This window comes from Schistocerca cancellata, chromosome 11, assembly GCF_023864275.1.
Source record: "Schistocerca cancellata isolate TAMUIC-IGC-003103 chromosome 11, iqSchCanc2.1, whole genome shotgun sequence".
Classification (NCBI taxonomy): Eukaryota; Metazoa; Arthropoda; class Insecta; order Orthoptera; family Acrididae; genus Schistocerca; species Schistocerca cancellata.
This window is the reverse complement of record NC_064636.1, coordinates 126463363-126484680: the sequence shown is the minus strand read 5'-3', so window position 1 is coordinate 126484680 and position 21318 is coordinate 126463363. Positions and strand designations below refer to the sequence as shown.

The window sequence follows — 21318 nt, the reverse complement described above, 5'->3', positions numbered from 1 at the left end:
TTACACATAGCAGAACAACATACCTACAGTCAATTAAAATACTATAAAAATTCTGGAGAAGTGCTACTATCCTAGGTTTTAATGATTCATCATTTATGATCACTGGAATTTACTGCACCCAATGCATTTCATGATATTCATACAGTACTTCATGCACAATGCATCACCGACGTGAAAACTTACATCATGCTCAATGCCATCTAAATCCCGTTTCAGTTCTAGGTCTTGCTTTATATGAAGACTAGGCATTACAATCCTTGGTGGATCTTGAAGAAACTGAAAAAGAAAGAATGGCATATTCAAAGCTTCTGTTGTTGTGCTTGTGTTACACATCAAGTGGGGCTAAAAAGCTATTGGTCACATGTATTCACTTACTGGCATTAGGTAACAAGAAAATGTGTCACATTAAATTAGATTTACTTTCATTCCAATTGATTCATACTGAGGAGGTCCTACAGGATGTAGATAATGTCAGAAAAACATGACAAACATTTGAAATCAAAGTTCTGTTTACTTTGGAGGTAGACACATCAGATATCAACCAAACAGAAATTATTTCATCCTTTCCAAGCAGCTACTACTACTACTACTACTACTACTACTACTACTACTACTACTCTCTCTCTCTCTCTCTCTCTCTCTCTCTCTCTCTCTCTCTCTCTCTCTCTCTCTCTCTCTCTCTCTCTCTCCCCCCCTCCCTCCCCCCACTCTGAATGTGCCAAGGTGAAGGCTCAAATAAGAACATTTTTTGATTTTATGATGATCTCAGCTCCCTATTTTCTGACCTATGTTATTCAGTGGAAGGAGATAGGGTACCTCTGCAAATGCAATGAGGGCACTATGGTCAAGAAGAAACTAAGCAACTAGCAGGTTATATGCAGAATGCATTTTTTAGGTCAGAAAACCACCTGTAAAGACAATAAGCAGGTAACTGCAGATCTAAATGTGGGTCACCAAATTTTGGTACTGAGGAAAATACATGTCTAATGTCACAAAAACTAATGCAAACCTGAAGTAAAAGTAAAGCTTTCAACAACCTGGAGTTAGTTATTAACACCTTAGTGCTCTGTTAGACATTGTCTTACTGGATGTGGTACACCACTGGCTTCCTCCAACTTTTGAACTCACTGACACAGTAAGTTACACGAGGACCTAGAGCTTCACAATGGAATGGAAACTGTCATTTTCCACATAGACAATTTCCATGTGAAAAAGTGACAGATGATGCCTCGGATGGAACCCAGAACACTTGAATTTGTAGCCTCACACCCATTCAATAAGCAATCCTCTTACTCTTAGAAAAGTGTATATGCATTCAAGACAAGATCCAGAGTTTAATTAACTAACAGTGGCATTGTACACAACAGTGGAAGGAAAACTAGAAATAATTAGCTACAAAATGAGAGATTCCATGCCGAGGACCCACTAGAAAGCTGCACCACAGAACACAGGCAGTAATACATTATCATGAAAAATCAGTACTGGACAATGACATAAATCTGCATTCATCTCATTGCATGTTACTGAAATTTGGAATCTGCATGTGTGAGGAAAAAATAATTTTGAAGTGTCAAATGAGATGTGGAAAAAGTAACCATTTGAATTCCAACATCCACCCACCATAGTACATTAATGCTTAAGAAATAGTTGGTAAATATTGTATACAAATCAAAATCCTCTATCATACTGCAGTGACAGGATATATATACTTGTCAGCTACATAATTGAAGATGCATGAATTCAAACAGTGAAAAAGATTTGGAGGAAAATTACATCAATAAAGTACAACATGACATGAGCTTGACCAAATATAGACAACATGAGCCATGCTGTCCATCCATTTCATTGAAGAGATTTAGAGAATCCATGGAAAATGTAGATCTAAATTTTGAGAGGACAAACTGAACTCTTTCATCTCAAAATCATGTCCTGTGACATTAGCACAGCTGTGAAAACAAAAATTCCTGTGAAAATCTATCAAACATGTTTTCCCAAAATTAGCTTGTGTAACTGTTTAGAAAAACCACACAACAGGAAAATATTTATTCTATTAGTAATAGACATGCCCAAAATAATAAATTCTCTAAATACAGAGATTGGAACATGAGCACTGGACTACTGAAGCATCACAGATTGCTACTGTTAAAAACAAACTCTGGAAGACCAGAACATACTTCTGCCTAACAAATCTGATAAAGTGATCAGACATGATGTAACAGCCAATACACCCAGCATGGGGAATGTTGTGGAATACAGTGAGGACCTGCAAATGTTAACAACATAACATAGTTACATGACAGCAGATATCTGTACAGCAAATTCAAATGAAGCTAAATCCCCTGAATCCCCATGGCCAACCAAAAGTTGAACATATGAGAACCACCAAGACAGCTTATATAAGAAGCCTTCCATTAATTTATAAGCAACATCATATCTTGCAAAATATGAAACAAAAAACGAAAACCCCAGAACTTCTGAACAAAAATGTTAGAAAAGGGATCAAAGACATCTCTACAGTTGATAGTTGACAATGATGCAGATGGTAGCAAAACAGAAGACAGTAACAGAAAAGACATAATTACAATGCTTCGCCTTAGAAATTTTCTCCACTAAAGAACATAAAAATGCATTCACATTTCTTACTACAGCACAGATACTAAAATGACAGATACATAATTGACTAAAGTGGGGATAGAAGGGAGAAGGAAAAACTAAACTTTTTCTACACAATTGACCACTAGACCTGAAGGGGCAGCCATCAGATGAAATAAACCAAGTGGATGTTGCAGGATCACCTGTGGCAATGGAACTGTTATTTTATGGAACAGTGGCGTTTCATGGGAATAGAAAAATGCATAGGTCATTTCAGGTTGTAAGAAGAGGCACAGCAAACATGTTTGGAGCTAAAGACCCAAACAGCAGATAATTTTGTTCTCCTATATGATTTTGGAAAGAAAACAGTTCCTCTGCATGAATAAAAATGAATCCTACAGTCATTCATCAAGTAAAATTGACTGCTCTATTCACTCACTGTTCTGCTGAATGCAATCAGCCAATACAATTTTGAATAGCGGGTGATTTAAGCTAATCAAACATTCACATAGTGATCTAGTGACTGCCTAATATTAGAGATTTGTCTAACAACAGATGTAAAAATTTATTTTGGCTGCACTGATAATTTAAACCTGGATTTCTTGCATTTTATGGGCTGCCACCTTAACCATTATGGACACATCCCTGTGACAATAAGAACTTGACTGAAAAGGGTATCTTGCAGATCATCCTCTTCAATTTCCTTCAGACTTACAGTATTTGGAGTTTAGTGCTGGAACATCAATTTCCTAAACCAGCACTAGGCAGTAACCAAACTAAAAAAATTTGACTTTGAAGATCAGAAGACTTCTGAGTGCTGCCTACTACAAAACATTTCCTATTTATTAACACAATTGCTGGTAACTGGAAGAATAAAAGTGCCTTAATGAAAAAGTTGCTGGTTCAGATCTCCTAGTAGGAACTACTACTTTTTAAAACTTCCATGTCTACTAACAAACTGCAAATTTAACAAATACTGAATTGTAATGGTTCGGTAAAAATTACATATTTTTTCATCATTCAACATATTAAAACAAAAATTTTGATACATTCATGCGAGATTTATTTATTTTCAATTTGATGCTCTCCATTTCTGTACCGAAATGTAATTTTTAACAATACTCACATTTTTATGTAACTTTTAACTAAAAATAACTATTAGAAAAGTATGACTTAGCATGAATTAAAATTACCATTTGTATTACATATGAAATTTAAATAAAACGAAAAGAACTGGTAGCACTTAGTGTGATCTGAACCACCAATTTTATGATTATTATAATATTATCCTATGCACTCAGCTACAGACAACTATACAATACATTTTTTACACTTGCCAGCACTCACAAATCACCCAATTGCCAAATGCATTTTTTGTTTCTACTTTTATGGAGAACGGTATCATACTGCTTTGCCAAATAATTGGCTGGCCACTGACCTTCAAATCCTGAACCTAAGACGAAAATCTATGAGGACACACAAGTGAAATCCCCTTGGCAGCCCTGGAGGCGTGCTTGGTTAGGCTAACTGTTTAAGTAAATGATCCTGAAACTAAGAGTTACAGCCTCAAATCTGAGACCTAGCAACAGTTTTCATCTGTTGGTTTGTATGTGTACCAATGCAGCAGTCTCACAGAATTGTTATTTATCTTCATACAGATAATGAAGTAATTCTACAGATATACATGCTAGAACTATTGCTCCTGCTCAAAGACAGCACTTTAAACAATAGTTCACAGTCCCCACCCCCAAATGAACCATGGACACTGCCGAGGCAGGGTTGCTTGCATGTCAACAACATTGAAAACAGTGTTAGGTGCAAACACAAATAAGTATTATCTGAAGAGATATCAAACTTAGACATGGATTCTCAGGAGGGGCAAAATACTTTTCAGCAGTTGCAGGAGCAATGGTCTGAATTATCAGCTGACCTGGCCTTGTAGCATTAACCAACTTCCTGTGCCAATAATACAAATGTCTGAAAGCAAAGCGAAACTGTAGCTCTCTTTGTTTTTCTTCTCAAGAGCATGCAGCTGTACTGTACGAAATTATCTTAGGCAAAATATTCAGGAGGTAAAATAGTCCCACATTCAGATCTCCAGGCAGAGTCTACTCAGGAGGATGTTATCAGGAAAAGCAGGCCAGGCAGTCTATATGTCTGAGTGTGGAGTATTACATATCTTAGCAGGATTAGCATATATCACTAGGAGTAAGATAGATATTGCCTACAGGAAAATTAAAGAGATCTTTAGAGAAAAGAGAAGCACTTGGATGAATATCAAGAGCTCAGATGGAAAACCAGTTCAAAGCAAAGAAGAGAAAGCAGAAAGGTGGAAGAATTATATAGAGGGTCTATAGAAGGGTGATATACTGGAGGGCAATATCATGGAAATAGAACAGGACGTAGATCAAGATGAAATGGGAGAAATGATACTGCATGACAAATTTGACAAAGCAGTGAGAGACCTGAGTCGAAACAAGGCCCTGAAAGTAAACAACATTCCATTACACCTACTGATAGCCTTCGAAAGGCCAGCCCTGACAGACCTCTACCATGTGGTGAGTAGGATGTAGGAGACAGGTGAAATACCCTCAGACTTCAAGAAGAATGTAATACACTCCTGGAAATTGAAATAAGAACACCGTGAATTCATTGTCCCAGGAAGGGGAAACTTTATTGACACATTCCTGGGGTCAGATACATCACATGATCACACTGACAGAACCACAGGCACATAGACACAGGCAACAGAGCATGCACAATGTCGGCACTAGTACAGTGTATATCCACCTTTCGCAGCAATGCAGGCTGCTATTCTCCCATGGAGACGATCGTAGAGATGCTGGATGTAGTCCTGTGGAACGGCATGCCATGCCATTTCCACCTGGCGCCTCAGTTGGACCAGCGTTCGTGCTGGACGTGCAGACCGCGTGAGACGACGCTTCATCCAGTGCCAAACATGCTCAATGGGGGACAGATCCGGAGATCTTGCTGGCCAGGGTAGTTGACTTACACCTTCTAGAGCACGTTGGGTGGCACGGGATACATGCGGACGTGCATTGTCCTGTTGGAACAGCAAGTTCCCTTGCCGGTCTAGGAATGGTACAACGATGGGTTCGATGACGGTTTGGGTGTACCGTGCACTATTCAGTGTCCCCTCGACGATCACCAGTGGTGTACGGCCAGTGTAGGAGATCGCTCCCCACACCATGATGCCGGGTGTTGGCCCTGTGTGCCTCGGTCGTATGCAGTCCTGATTGTGGCGCTCACCTGCACGGCGCCAAACACGCATACGACCATCATTGGCACCAAGGCAGAAGCGACTCTCATCGCTGAAGACGACACGTCTCCATTCGTCCCTCCATTCACGCCTGTCGCGACACCACTGGAGGCGGGCTGCACGATGTTGGGGCGTGAGCAGAAGACGGCCTAACGGTGTGCGGGACCGTAGCCCAGCTTCATGGAGATGGTTGCGAATGGTCCTCGCCGATACCCCAGGAGCAACAGTGTCCCTAATATGCTGGGAAGTGGCGTGGCAGTCCCCTACGGCACTGCGTAGGAGCCTACGGTCTTGGCGTGCATCCACGCGTCGCTGCGGTCCGGTCCCAGGTCGACGGGCACGTGCACCTTCCGCTGACCACTGGCGACAACATCGATGTACTGTGGAGACCTCACGCCCCACGTGTTGAGCAATTCGGCGGTACGTCCACCCGGCCTCCCGCATGCCCACTATACGCCCTCGCTCAAAGTCCGTCAACTGCACATACGGTTCACGTCCACGCTGTCGCAGCATGCTACCAGTGTTAAAGACTGCGATGGAGCTCCGTATGCCACGGCAAACTGGCTGACACTGACGGCGGTGGTGCACAAATGCTGCGCAGCTAGCGCCATTCGACGGCCAACACCGCGGTTCCTGGTGTGTCCGCTGTGCCGTGTGTGTGATCATTGCTTGTACAGCCCTCTCGCAGTGTCCGGAGCAAGTATGGTGGGTCTGACACACCGGTGTCAATGTGTTCTTTTTTCCATTTCCAGGAGTGTAATTCCAATCACAAAGAAAGAAGGTGTTGACAGACGTGAAAATAACCAAACCATTAGTTTGGTAAGTCATGGGTGCAAAATACTAACATGAATACATTACAGATGAATGGAAAAACTGGTAGAAGCTGACCTTGGGAAAAATCAGTTTGGATTCCATAGAATTGTTTGAAAACATGAGGCAATACTGACCCTACAACTTGTCTTACAACACAGATTAAGGAAAGGCAAACCTATATTTCTAGCATTTGCAGACTTGAAGAATCCTTTTGACAATGTTAACTTGATTACTCTCTCTCAAATTCTCAATGTTACAGGGATCAAACACAAGGAACAAAAGGCTATTTACAATTTGTACAGTACCCAGAGTCGAGGGGCATGAAAGGGAAAGAGCAGTTGGGAAGGGTGTGAGACAGGGTTGTAGCCTATCCCTGATGGTATTGAACCTGTACACTGAGCAAGCAGTGAGGAAAACGAAAGAAAAATTCGGAGCAGAAATTAAAATCCATGGAGAAGAAATAAGAACTTTGAGGTTTGCCGACGACATTTTAATTATGTCAGACAGTGAAGTACCTGGAAGAACAGTTGAACAGAAGCAACAGTGTCTTGAAAGCAGAATATAAGATTAACATCAACAAAAGCAAAATGAGGATAATGGAATGTAGTCGAATTAAATCAGTGATGCCGAGGGACTTATATTAGGAAATGAGACACAATGTAGTATATGAGTTTTCCTATTTGGGGAGCAAAATAACTGATGATGGTCAATGTACACAGGACATAAAATGTAGGGTGGCAATGGAAAGTAAAGCTTTTCTCGAGAAGACAAATTTGCTAACATCGAGTATAGATTTAAGTGTTGGAAAGTCTTTTCTGTAAGTATTTGTTTGGAGTGTAGTCTTGTATGGAAGTGCACAAAATGGATGACAAACAGTTTAAACAACAAGAGAATAGAAGCAAACATCAAACAATGGAAAATCCAGGATGGAATGTAACAATACCAGAGAAGGAAAGTCGCTACTCATGATACAGCGGTGATGCTGAGTCACGATAGGCACAATAAAAAGATTCACACAATTAAGGCTTTCGGCCATTAAGGCCTTTGTCAGCAGTAGACACTCATTCGCATGCAGTCTCAGAGAGCTGAGAGCACAGCTTGGCAATGTGGTCTCAGCTCCCTGCTCGGGGATGATGATGGCATTGAAACAGAGGATGACAAGCGTAAAGCTGAAATACTAAACACCTTTTTCCAAAGCTGTTTCACAGAGGAAGACCACACTGCAGTTCCTTCTCTAAATCCTCGCACAAACGAAAAAATGGCTGACATCAAAATAAGTGTCCAAGGAATAGAAAAGCAACTGGAATCACTCAACAGAGGAAAGTCCACTGGACCTGACGGGATACCAATTCGATTCTACACAGAGTACGTGAAAGAACTTGCCCCCCCTCTAACAGCCGTGTACCGCAAGTCTCTAGAGGAACGGAAGGTTCCAAATGATTGGAAAAGAGCACAGGTAGTTCCAGTCTTCAAGAAGGGTCGTCGAGCAGATGCGCAAAACTATAGACCTATATCTCTGACGTCGATCTATTGTAGAGTTTTAGAACATGTTTTTTGCTCGAGTATCATGTCGTTTTTGGAAACTCAGAATCTACTATGTAGGAATCAACATGGATTCCGGAAACAGTGATCGTGTGAGACCCAACTCGCTCTATTTGTTCATGAGACCCAGAAAATATTAGATACAGGCTCCCAGGTAGATGCTATTTTTCTTGACTTCCGGAAGGCGTTCGATACAGTTCCGCACTGTCGCCTGATAAACAAAGTAAGAGCCTACGGAATATCAGACCAGCTGTGTGGCTGGATTGAAGAGTTTTTAGCAAACAGAACACAGCATATTGTTATCAACGGAGAGACGTCTACAGACGTTAAAGTAACCTCTGGCGTGCCACAGGGGAGTGTTATGGGACCATTGCTTTTCACAATATATATAAATGACCTAGTAGATAGTGTCGGAAGTTCCATGCGGCTTTCCGCGGATGATGATGTAGTAGACAGAGAAGTTGCAGCATTAGAAAATTGTAGCGAAATGCAGGAAGATCTTCAGCGGATAGGCACTTGGTGCAGGGAGTGGCAACTGACCCTTAACATAGACAAATGTAATGTATTGAGAATACATAGAAAGAAGGATCCTTTATTGTATGATTATATGATAGCGGAACAAACACTGGTTGCAGTTACTTCCGTAAAATATCTAGGAATATGCGTGCGGAACGATTTGAAGTGGAATGATTATATAAAATTAATTGTTGGTAAGGCAGGTACCAGGTTGAGATTCATTGGGAGAGTCCTTAGAAAATGTAGTCCATCAACAAAGGAGGTGGCTTACAAAACACTCGTTCGACCTATACTTGAGTATTGCTCATCAGTGTGGGATCCGCACCAGATCGGGTTGACGGAGGAGATAGAGAAGATCCAAAGAAGAGCGGCGCGTTTCGTCACAGGGTTATTTGGTAACCGTGATAGTGTTACGGAGATGTTCAACAAACTTAAGTGGCAGACTCTGCAAGAGAGGTGCTCTGCATTGCAGTGTAGCTTGCTCGCCAGGTTTTGAGAGGGTGCGTTTCTGGATGAGGTATCGAATATATTGCTTCCCCCTACTTATACCTCCCGAGGAGATCACGAATGTAAAATTAGAGAGATTAGAGCACGCACACAGGCTTTCAGACAGTCGTTCTTCCTGCGAACCATACGCGACTGGAACAGGAAAGGGAGGTAATGACAGTGGCACGTAAAGTGCCCTCCGCCACACACCGTTGGGTGGCTTGCGGAATATAAATGTAGGTGTGTGTGTGTGTGTGTGTGTGTGTGTGTGTGTGTGTGTGTGTGTGTGTGTGTGTGTGTGTGTGTGTGTAAGAGAATAGAAGCTTTTGAAATGTGGTGTTATGGAAGAATGGTGAAGATTAGATAGGTACATCATGTAACTAATTAGGAGGTACTGAATAGAATCAGGGAGATGAGGAATTTGTGGCACAACTTGACTAGAAGAAGGTATCTGTTGGTAGGACATGTTCTGAGGCATCAATGGATCCCCATTTAGTATAGGAGGGCTGTGTGGAGGGTAAAAGTCAAAGAGAGAGACAAAGAGATGAATCCACTAAGCAGATTCAAAAAGATGTAGAGTGCAGTATGTACTTTGAGATGAAGAAGCTTGCAGAGGATAGGGTAGTATGGAGAGCTGCACGAAACCAGCCTCTGAAATGATGACGATGACGACAACAGCCTAGGGAGGTTAGAGACTTTAAAAAGGAAACATTGATAGGTTGTATTCAGTTGTAGTAAGAGCTGACGTGCAGTGGCAGAAAGGACAAGATATCTGGTCACGTCAGTACAGGATTATCTACAAAAAATCAAAAAGGAGTCATGCAGGGAGAGCTCTAGTAATGAGCATGAAAATAGGAACATGAGTAAGCTATTATCAACAGCAATGTCAATGAATTACCATAGCTGAAATAGGCATGAAGGAAATACAACAGTGGTAGAAATTTGTATGGCAACCAGACCAGGAGAAGAATGGAACAGGAAAAAGTTTGATGAGTAATTATTCAATAGCTAAGGAAGATGAAAGCCATTTATAGAAGGTAATGAAATTCAATAGTAGGAACAGGATGCACAGTAGTTACGAGAACATCCAATGGCATAAATGACTGAAAGGGGGAAGCTGCCTGGTAGAATTTTGCACATTGCATGAATTAGTCACTGCAAACACGTGTTTCAAGTATCATGAAAGAAGCTTGTGTATGTGGAATAACGTGGAGAAACCAAAAGGTTTCAAGTAGATTATGTAATGTCAAAAACAAAGATTTCAAAACAGGATTGTAAACTACAAAACATTTCCAGTGATAGATGTGGACTCTGGATAGAGTTGTTTTTATTAACTGCAGAGTAATGTTGTTGAAATGGTAAAAGTAGAATTTAAGTACATGGGATTTGGGTAAGTAGAATGAACCAAAAATCATTGATAGTTTGAAAATGAGCATTAGGCAACAAGTGATAAATAGAGGGTAATTATACACTGGGTGATGAATAGGCAGCTTTGAGATGAAACAGTGAAGGCAGGAGGAAATATAGGTAAAAAGTAAGGCCTAGTACGAATACCTTAACAACTCATGAGATGCTGAATTTAACTGATGAGAAGAGAAAATAAAAACATGTGGCTATTAAAACAGACAAAAGGGAATACAGACATTACTGGAATGATTTTAACAGAACATGCAATATGGCTAAACAAGAATGGTTGTAAGGCAAAGGGGAACAAACTTGCTCCAGAAAGGGGAAAGAAAGTAGTTGTAGACAAGACTGGAGATATAATATGGCCAGAATTTGATACAACACTGAAAGATCAAAGTCTTAACAAGGCCATTGCAGTTGATGACATTCCCTCAGAATTATTGGGATACTTGGGAAAGCCATCCATGACAAAATTATTCCACTTTTGTGCAAGATACGAGATAGCTGACAAAGTTATACATCAACCAGAATGTAATAATTCAAATTCGAAGAAAGGCAGGTGCTAACATGTGTGAATACTATCGGACCAGACCATCAGATTAATATATCATGCTTGCAAGAATGGAAAAGCTTTTAGAGGGTTAACCTTACACAAGATCACTTTGGGTACCAGGAACATGTAACACAAGCAATACTGATACTATGGCTTACCTTAGACGAGTTAAAGAAAGACAAAATTGTGTTTACAGCTTTTGCAGATTTACTGAAATGCTTTTGAGAATTCTTTGGAATTTGGACAGCAGCAGAATAAATGGACAGGAAGCCCAAGTTTGTTTGCAACTTTCACAGAAAGCAGACTCCAGTTGTAAGAGCTGAAAGACATGAAAGGGAAGCATTGAGTATGAAATGAGACAGGCTTGTAGCCTACATCTGATATGCACTCTGTACATCTGGAAGGTAAAGGAAACTGTGTGTTTACCAATGACAATGTAATTCTATCAAGAAAACCAGCATCTTGAAATTGTCAATGAAGGGATGTGTGGGAGGTAAAAGCTGGAAGAGAAATTGTATAGTATTACTAGAAGAGATTGTACGACAATCATCAATAAAAGCAATAGAATCTAGCTGAAATAGATCAGTCAATGTGAAGTTTCAACTAGAAAATGCGACACTAAAAGTAGGAGACAACTTTTGCTATTTGGGCACCAAAGTAACTGACAATGGCTGAAGTAAGAAAGAAATAAAGTGAAGACTAGGAATATCAAGGAACATGTGCCTAAAAAGAGGACTGTTCACATCTAATATAAATTTAAGTGTTAGGAAGTATTTTCTGAAGATATTTGCAGTGCAGCCCTGTATGGAAGTCAAACAAATGATAGGCAATTCAGACAAGATGAGAATGGAAGCATCTGAAATGTGCTACAGAAGAATGCTGAAGTTTTGATGGGTAGACGAAACAAATGAGGGAGGAACATAGGGACCAATTTCACTAACACCAGGGACCTGTTAATAGCACAAATTCTGAGGCATCTAGGGATAGTCAATTTGGTAATGGAGGGATATGTGAGGGTAAAAAGTGTAGAGGGAGACTATGGCATGAAGACAAGAAGAAAGTTCGAATGGATGTAGTAGGTGACAGTCATCAGAGATTAAGAGGTTTATAGAGGGTAGACTAAAGTGCATCAAGCCAATCTATATTATATTAATCAAAACTGAGCCATAACATAACACTGCTTAATTTCATACAGTCGCACAAATTCTAGACTTACCTGTTGGGTCACTTGCTCATCCAATTCTTCTTTTACTTTCATGGTAGATGTGTGTAACTGAACCTGTGGTGAATAGTAAAAAAATATCGGCAAGAAGTTCTTTTAAGAAGACAATTTTAGATATATTACAAAAAAGTATCACATATTGCAAGTTCAAATGGCTCTGAGCACTATGGGACTCAACTGCTGAGGTCATTAGTCCCCTAGAACTTAGAACTAGTTAAACCTAACTAACCTAAGGACATCACAAACATCCATGCCCAAGGCAGGATTCGAACCTGCGACCGTAGCGGTCTTGCGGTTCCAGACTGCAGTGCCTTTAACGGCACGGCCACTTCGGCCGGCCATATTGCAAGTCTATGACACTTCTAAAGAATGAATGACTCATTCTATTCAGATAGTGGCCTTCGCAGTGACAGTCAGTAAGGTGCATTTCAATGGTAATGATCGAAAAGTTATATGAATGATCAGTGACAACATATTTGAAAATTTATTAGCATCTTGCACTTCATTTTCCTATGCTGCTATTTTCAATCATATTTCCTACTTCCATAATCTTTATTTACTTATCATTAACTATTTTATACGAAATGCGCATCATATAAAAAAAAACAGTAGTGCAATGAAATCAGTGAGTGCAACTAGAATCTTTAATACTAAAATCAACAATACCCATTATCATACAACTAATTGCAACATGAATTTTCTATCAGCCAATCACAAAGTTTTATTTTGAAATATTAAAATGATGTGGATGAAGCAGGGAGGGAATAATAAGTAAGATTTTTGAGGCCATTCACTTACTGAAAGTTTCCTGTTCTTGCTAGCCTATGACTTTGGATGTGGATTTTTGCTTTACTTACAGTATCTTGTTTGTAAACTGCTTTCTGGGAACACATTCTTTAACATTCTCCCTGATGCCAACAGCAGAGTCATAGAGATATCAAAAACTATTAGTATTCTAAGCCTGGTAAACAAAATACAGACAGCACTGTATGTTCCACCTAGCATATCACACGGACCTTTTTTTATGTTACTGATATCAGGGGAATTAACACATATCTGAACCAAACACTCCTCTCAGTTTACACACGAGGTAAAACAATCTTGAGGACTTTTCTTGCAGATTTGCTTGGTGTGTTTTTTCCAGTTCACTTTCCCATTTACATGAAATTTGGCATATTTCCTTTCTATACTGACTTGCAGACAAATACAATGAAACAGTATTAAAAAATTGAGGTTCTGGACAAAGCCCTTCTGAAACAGAGACCACATTCACAGGAACACAACCAACACACACATGGCCACTGTCTCCAGGAACTGGTAATGACCATCTGCTTTTGGTATGAGCAACCATCTGTTAGGGTGGGTTGTGAGATATGAGGAGGCACAGGGCAGTGAGGGAGGGATAGCAGTGTAAAAGTGGGAGGAGGGGTGGGGGGAAGATAATGTGTTCTCTGTGATAGCATGCAAGGATGTGGCAGAGACAGTATGAGTTGCTAAAGGTAGTTTTGGGAAGCTGTAGTGTGGGAGGGGAAGGGGAGGAGAGAAATTGAGAAACGGAAAATAGTAATTGCACTGAGAGGAAAGAAGTGTGTGTGTGTGTGTGTGTGTGTGTGTGTGTGTGTGTGTGTGTGTGTGTGTGTGTGTGTGGTGTGTGTGTGTGGTGTGTGTGTGTGTGTGGTGTGTGTGTGTGTGTGTGGTGCTGAAGTGAGAGCAGGGAAAGGGGATATGGGTAGAGGACATGGACTACCATAGGCTGAGTCTAGAGGGGTTACAGGAAATAATATGTTGTGTTAGAAGATAGAACCCAGTTGGAGCAAGCTGTGAAGCAGTCACTGAAGTGAACCACATCATGCTGGGGGCACTTCCAGCAAGTGGGTGGTCCAGCTTTCTTGGCCACACTTTGGCACTGGTCACTCCTGCAGACAGAGCGATTTAGTTGTCATGCCTATGTAGGAGACAGCACAGTGGCTGCAGGCGGGTAGTTGCCAATCACAAGGTTGCTTTCACAGGTAGCCCTGCCTTTGTGTTGGAGATGTCTGACAGGGCAGCAGGAAACATGCATGTCCCGCATGTAGCTCTGTTTCAGGGATATGAGACATGAGGCAAGAGGTTGGAAGCAGGGCTGGAGTAGCGATGGGCAAGAATATTTTATCAGTTCAATTGGAGACAAAACACAACTGTGGGAAGGGTGGAGAGATTATTCCTCATTTCCAGGCATGAGAGGTAGGGTAAATCCCGGCAGAAAATGTGATTCAGTTGCTTCAGTCATGGGTACTACTGACTTGCAAGGGGAGTGCTACTCTAGGAGTATGTGGGAGATGGGGGTTGACCAAAGCGTCTGATCCCACCCGTCGGCTTTGACCCATGACTTAAGGCTATTGTGGTGTGTGACATCATGGCGGTGTGGAATTTAGTTTGTGAGAGTGGCGTATTTGTAGGTGTTTTGATGTGATCGGTGGTGCTCTCTGGTGGTGTGTTCATGTGTTGTGTGTTAGGTGATGTTTTTGGTTTGGTTTGCCTGTGTGGAGTGTTTATAGGTGGTGTATTGTTGCGGTTGGTGGTTCTCTCTGGTGGTGTGTTTATGGGTAGCATGTTATGTGGCGTATGATGTTCATTTGCGTGGTAGCATTGCACGTGTGTGGTATTGGTAGTGACTGTGCTTTCAGCAGAATATTTTTCAGGGAGTTAACAATTTTGGGTTTGTTATGTTAATGTTACTTTTTTTGATTGGTGTGTGTGAATTTTGGTAAACTGCTTTTTTTATGTCTTTGGTAGGTATGGATATGACTGGCAGGGTCAACAGTATTTGGTTGTCGCCGATGATGGAGGACAGTGCGTTGTCTCTAATAAAATTTCTTCAACTATTCGGATTTTTGGGTGAAGTCTTGAAGTGTTCAGTGTGTTGTGAAGAAATGCAGCTTACTAAACTTCTGCCATCTCTGATCAGGGATGGCTGTATGTTGAGGTGTCTTAAGAATAACAGGTGAAGGGAAATGTTTGATTCCAATTCGTGGGATCGGGAGCTGCTGTAGAGCTATGTAGATGAAGCAAAGTGTCCGATTCCACTGTATATTGTGTTTAGTAGAATTTGAGTAGTTTTGTGCCATCGTTTTTTTGTCGTTTTGTGTTGTTTAGTATGGTGGTGTGTGTCTAAATTTGTTTGTATTTACTTTGTCCCCACCCAAAAACCCCCAATTTCCCACGCTTGTCCCGTTAGTTACCTTAGGTTTTTGTGGAATGTGTGTGTTGGTTTTTAATTGTATTTTCGTGTTAGTGGTCATGTTTATGTAATGACATTATAGGCGCCATATTGTAGTCTTAGTGTATGGTCGTTTCCACCATATTTGTGACGTCATGGGTCAAAGCAGATGAGTGGAATCAGACGCTTCTGTATTTGTGGCTGACAAGACAAAGCATGGGAATTCTGTTTCTGGGAAAAGGCTGTAAAGGAAATTTTAGGCTGTGCACGCCTCAGTGTGACCCTTAGCATTTCCTTCAAACCACATTGTTTCCCAATATTCTTAGCTGGTGGAGTCTCCTTGCATTTCCTTTCCCCATAACAGTCTGCATCAGAAAAAGTCTACCTTGCACACCTACAAATTCTTTCATCACCGCCACTACCAGAACCACTAGTGGTAGCAACTGCAGTAGTAGAAGTACTGCCAGTATTAACTTTTAGTTCATAGTATTATTCACTGACACTGCTACTTAAGACACTCACTCAAATCATTGTAATACTATTTGCCATATTAAAACTTAGTTTCAGAAAAATATGATATAAAAAGGGAAACCATGGTGCAATGTAATAGAGGGTCTGATGGACTTAATAAAATCAGGTTCAATAAACAAACCAGGAAGATCACAAAAATGTCATCAACGAATCTTGATCTGGTGAACAGTTTATGATTCTGTCAGACAGTCAGACACTGGGGAAGGTACTGTTCAGTGACAAAGTCATGTGTGTTGGGGGATGTGATCATAGAGGGTGATAGCACTTTCCTAAATTGTACAAAATGGAAACTCTTCCTACAACATATCACTCATCCCCATAACCCCCATAGCATCAATGCTCACTAGTCTGTATGCTCCGCCCCACCTATTCCCTACCCTGCTCTCACTGAGCAGTGCACACACCTACCCCACAACTCTCCGCCCCCCACCCCCCGTACAGCCTCCCAACACTGCACCTAGAAGCCCTATTCTGTGACCGTATGTCCTTGACCAATCCCACAGGTAGCACAGCATCACCTCCACCCCTACCCTGCTATCCCTTACTTCCCATCCCACAGCACCTCTTTACGCCACCAGTCATTCCAACAGATTTCTGCTTGCATTAGATGTATTCACGCTCTAGTGTTGTTCTGTACTTCATATGAATGACTTTGTCCAATAGCTTAAATATTTAGCAGTCAATTGATTCTACCTACCTGCAACCAAAGGCCTCCTCAATGTGTTGAGTACAAATGTATCCTTTGTATATCATTATCCTATCCTGACATTTTCTGTGTTTGATTTTACTTTCTCTGTTCTTTGGAAAATGTAACTGAGGCACCTGAGTTGTCGGCAACCGAGTTTTGCTTTTCACCTTTGGACTAGTTCAGATACAACCTCACATGAAAAGCTGGAACAGCTACTGCTCAGTCACACAGCTTTGAGCTAACGGAAAAACAGATACATTTACAATACAGATGTAACACATGATATGAAAGTGCATTGTAGTCGTCACTTCTGTAGTTGTTCCAAAAAGAAGTGATAAGAAGACTGGAACACCAAAGGCATGTGTGCTAAATCTACGATGACTTGCCTTTACCAACTGCTTACATTTTGAGATCAATGCTAGACCAACAGTACCACTAGAAGAATGAACATCCTGAATATGAGCAAGAAACTACACACACCAAGTCCATAGAAAGAAAGGTAAGTGAGACATTGAAACTACAAAGGTTTCCTTCCTTCGGGGGGGGGGGGGGGAGAGAAAGGTCCTACTTGACCCAGGCATTGGCAGTTGACACTAACAAAAACCTGTCAAGGCTACTTTCATAACGTGACATTGTCTAGCATGGGTATACATTTGTGTTTTCGCTGCTTCTAGATAAACTTTCAAGATGAATGATTCAGACCAAAGACATCTTTATAGGGTCACAAGTGTTTTGATCTAGCTACAAAAACACAAATTAATTACAGCACTTTGATGAAGAAAGAAATGTACAATATATTTTCAAAACAAGTTCAATGAGGAGAGAATTATCCGAAGAATGTTGATGACCACACACTGGCAACTTCAAATCCTGCTGTTCTCAGAAATACTGAATCAGAAGTGAGCTCTAACAGTAGCTTTAGCATGTTTTAATTTGCCAGAAGCTGACAGTGACATTCTCCTATAATTACTTCTTTTATGAGCACCAAATCCGTAGGCATATGTTGTGTGTTACAGATGTGTCATATTTGAGCCCACACAGTTTAACTCTGTGATTATACTAATATTTAAGTAATTTATGTGTTACCAAATATTTAGAGTGGTAATGTGAAAATCTACTGGTTAAAGAGCATTGCAAACCTTCTGTAGTTGAAACTGTAACACTCCTTTACTCTTTTAGTATCAGCATTACCACCATTTCCTTCTTAGGGTTGTAAATTACACTACCAACTGCTCATTCATTTAATAGTATTTAAGCTCCTCAAAGGATTTCAACAACAGATCTTTGTCACCTACTACTTCCCTATATTTAATAGATTCTGAATACCTACCCCCAAATCAAAAACTGATAAAGAACAGTAATATTGCTAACAAGAACATTGAGTGCATAAAACCAATTACATGAGCAATAGCAAAAATAATACACCAGGAAAACAATATTGTAGGTCATGAGTTTAGATTTCTCCATCAGGCACCATGACAAATAGACTGCCAACTATTGTCTTTGCAATAAATCCACATATATATATATCCCTCTTGTCTGAGAAAGCAACTATGGTCAACTTAAAAACTGACCACAAATAGAGCATCTGATCAATTCATCCAGCAAGCCATACAACTGATCTACAGTAGCAGCTGAATCATCTGCACTCTAGCAAGTAAAGTCCTACTCATATATTACTTTATCATGTCCCATTAATAATACCACTTTCTAATAAAGGAACAAATCTAGACATTAACAACACACCAAACTAAATCTCAAAGTAGAAAATTAATTTGTAACAAGTGATTGCAAATACCACAATAGTTCAAGAACATGTGACAATTTCCTAGTAGACAACAAACCTGTAATCATTAACTACTGGCATGCCAACATCACACTAACAATAAGCTACAGAAATTTTAAAACAAATTAAATATTGGAGAGCAGCAATATATACTACAAGATACCAATCCATTGCAAATATGTTGCACAGCCAAGAGTCACAACTTCATTTGGTCAAGAATCAAAACCAACAGCCAGTACCAAATATTTCATCTGACAAACAACAGGGAAGGTAATCTGCTTGTTTACACACCACATTGCACAGAGAAATTAATGAAACAATGGTAAAAAATAGAAGAAGCTATTTACCAAGGAGCCTGGTTCAGCATATACTTCATTCTTCTCTTTTTTCAGCCAACTAGTTCCCTTGGAGTCCATGAGTGCTCTCCTAATCCACTGAAAAACAAAAAAGCAAAAGTGATATTGTTTAAATTGTTACTATTCAACATAGTGCACAGGCAGCATTTTCTGGCTGCCGCAAACGAGTCAATGCATATTAAAAATTTAAAACTGCCTGAGGAACAAAGAACCTGATAAAAAGAACTGATTTACAACTTGCTGGTTATAAGGACTCTGAAGCCTCACTGTCATTAATGGAAAACAACTCAATTTGACAGAAAACAAAAACCACACACAATGGAAACAAATGACTTACAGTTACTGCTGTTACTTAGTAGCATTTGCTTGTGGTATACAATCCTATTCTGAATATGGTAGCTGACATATCTTGCTTTTTCCACATAAATTTCTAAGTGTCATGTGAAGCAACTAAGATAAAGTGAATTTACCAGACAAACCTATTTACTGTAGACAACTTTACGTATGAAGAATAAAAGCTTAAAACAAGTCTCGAGCTATATCTAAGCCTGTCAACGTATCCTGCAAATTCCTTAATATACAGAATAATGTAAGAGGTTTATAATTATGTTCTTAGCAACGAATGCAAGGACAGAAAAGAATTACTTCTCAATCATACTGGCTGCACTTTCAATCAATCTATAAACCCATATTTGTTCATGGTATTTAGAAAAGCCGAACATGAAAATCCACCCATACAGACAGAACTTTCTTCTTTTTCAGTCAGTTTAGTATGTATTTTTAACAACTGTTTCCTTATACATTCATCTATATTCAACATTATCAACTCAATATAGCACAATGCTGCAATCTTTACCCAGTCACTGAAAAACGCACACTGCTGCCTGAACGTTGGATTGGAAAAATAAATGATTCTTGACTGTCAAGATTTAACACTGATTAAATTCCTCTACCAAGACTTAGTAAAATTACTTTCTCATAAGTGTACCCATGACAATGTTCAGTGGTTTTGGGATGCTTTTGTCGATAGCAATTACACATACCCATTAGGCCTTACAGAGTCAATTACATTTCCCATATCCTTCCATACATTGAAACGTGCACATTACTACAAACAGCAGTTAACACTATTTACTAAACTATGGAGCACATAGGCACATTGAAAATCCATGGAAAACGCAACACAATGAATTCCCTCTACAGCATTCTCTTTCATACCAACATAACCAATCCCTGATAATCTGTATTAAAGTGTGCTAACGAATCTGCTGTATCGGCAGTACAACTGTTTGCGCTACAACCCAGGTGAACTACAGATTACAGTGAACTCTTACTGTCCCTATTCCTTCCTTCACAAACATTGTTACCGAACTTCGCATGCACAACACAAGTAAATATAACAATATGAATGCAGCGGGAGTGTGAACTTCACGAGAGCCTTTTTTCGTCAATCGCCAAATATTTCACATTGACCTGCACTTTCTCTAACCACCACATATAGACACTTTTCCAGTAATTACAGACAACACATCAAAATTTCTGGCGGTTCTTTTGCTAAATCACGGGAAACATTTAGCAATTTCATCGAACAGAACGAAAACAGCAAGCATATTACATACCCACACGTCGATCTGGTATTTTTCGTAATTGCCGAACAGCACAGGTACGTAATGTGCACTAATATGTTTAGACAAACACTAGTCACGTCCTGCTCGCAATGCGGAAACATAAGCTCACTGAAAATAACAAGTGTTTGGTTCTGATACACATAACCTGAAATAATTGCTTACGAAATTCTAAGGCTATCTCAAACCGTAACCAGAGGCGCCAAAGATGATACAAGAATTAAATGTGGAACAAACTTATCATTCAAATGTGCCCAATAAATGAAATTAAACCGATATAATAACCGTACGAACAGTTACTTTAGCATCATTACAAGGCATTGGCAAACTACTTCATTCGAGGCAGTTAGCTGTAATGATAAATATTGACTTAGTACCACACTCAATATGCGTCTTTCCGTGATTTCCTGTCTCCACCATCAAATCACTAACATATTACACAGAAAACGCAACATAATACCGTACAAACGCATGACACGAACTACTAAACTCTACAGCCGTCTGCTGCTGTGGTCAAAGTCAATAAATGCGGAAGAAAGAACCTACCACGGAGGTCGTTCTAACATTCTTGGAATCAGAGCTGCATATCTGCTAGGAAAAAAAATTAAAGTAGTTTGTTGGTTAATTTGGGGGAGGAGACCAAACAGTGAGGTCATTGGACCCGTTGCCTTCTCTGAAAACTAACTAGAACAGACAGTTAGGAACCTCACTCATGATGAAAA

General features: G+C 40.1%; 1 protein-coding gene across 2 annotated transcripts in view; it reads right to left on the bottom strand.

Annotated features, from left to right (window-relative positions):
* LOC126108827 (zinc finger protein 468-like) overlaps window positions 1-21109 on the bottom strand; it is a 126832-nt gene extending 105723 nt beyond the window's left edge. The window contains exons 1-4 of one of the 2 annotated variants that reach the window (XM_049914192.1): window positions 20974-21109; window positions 18963-19049; window positions 12406-12468; window positions 184-276 (exon numbers count right to left, since the gene is read on the bottom strand). In XM_049914192.1, coding sequence (XP_049770149.1) covers window positions 184-276; window positions 12406-12468; window positions 18963-19031 — 225 coding nt within the window. In that variant the 5' untranslated portion in view covers window positions 19032-19049; window positions 20974-21109. The other variant, XM_049914191.1, reaches the window with a different exon arrangement.
* Between the last annotated feature and the right edge of the window lie 209 nt (window positions 21110-21318).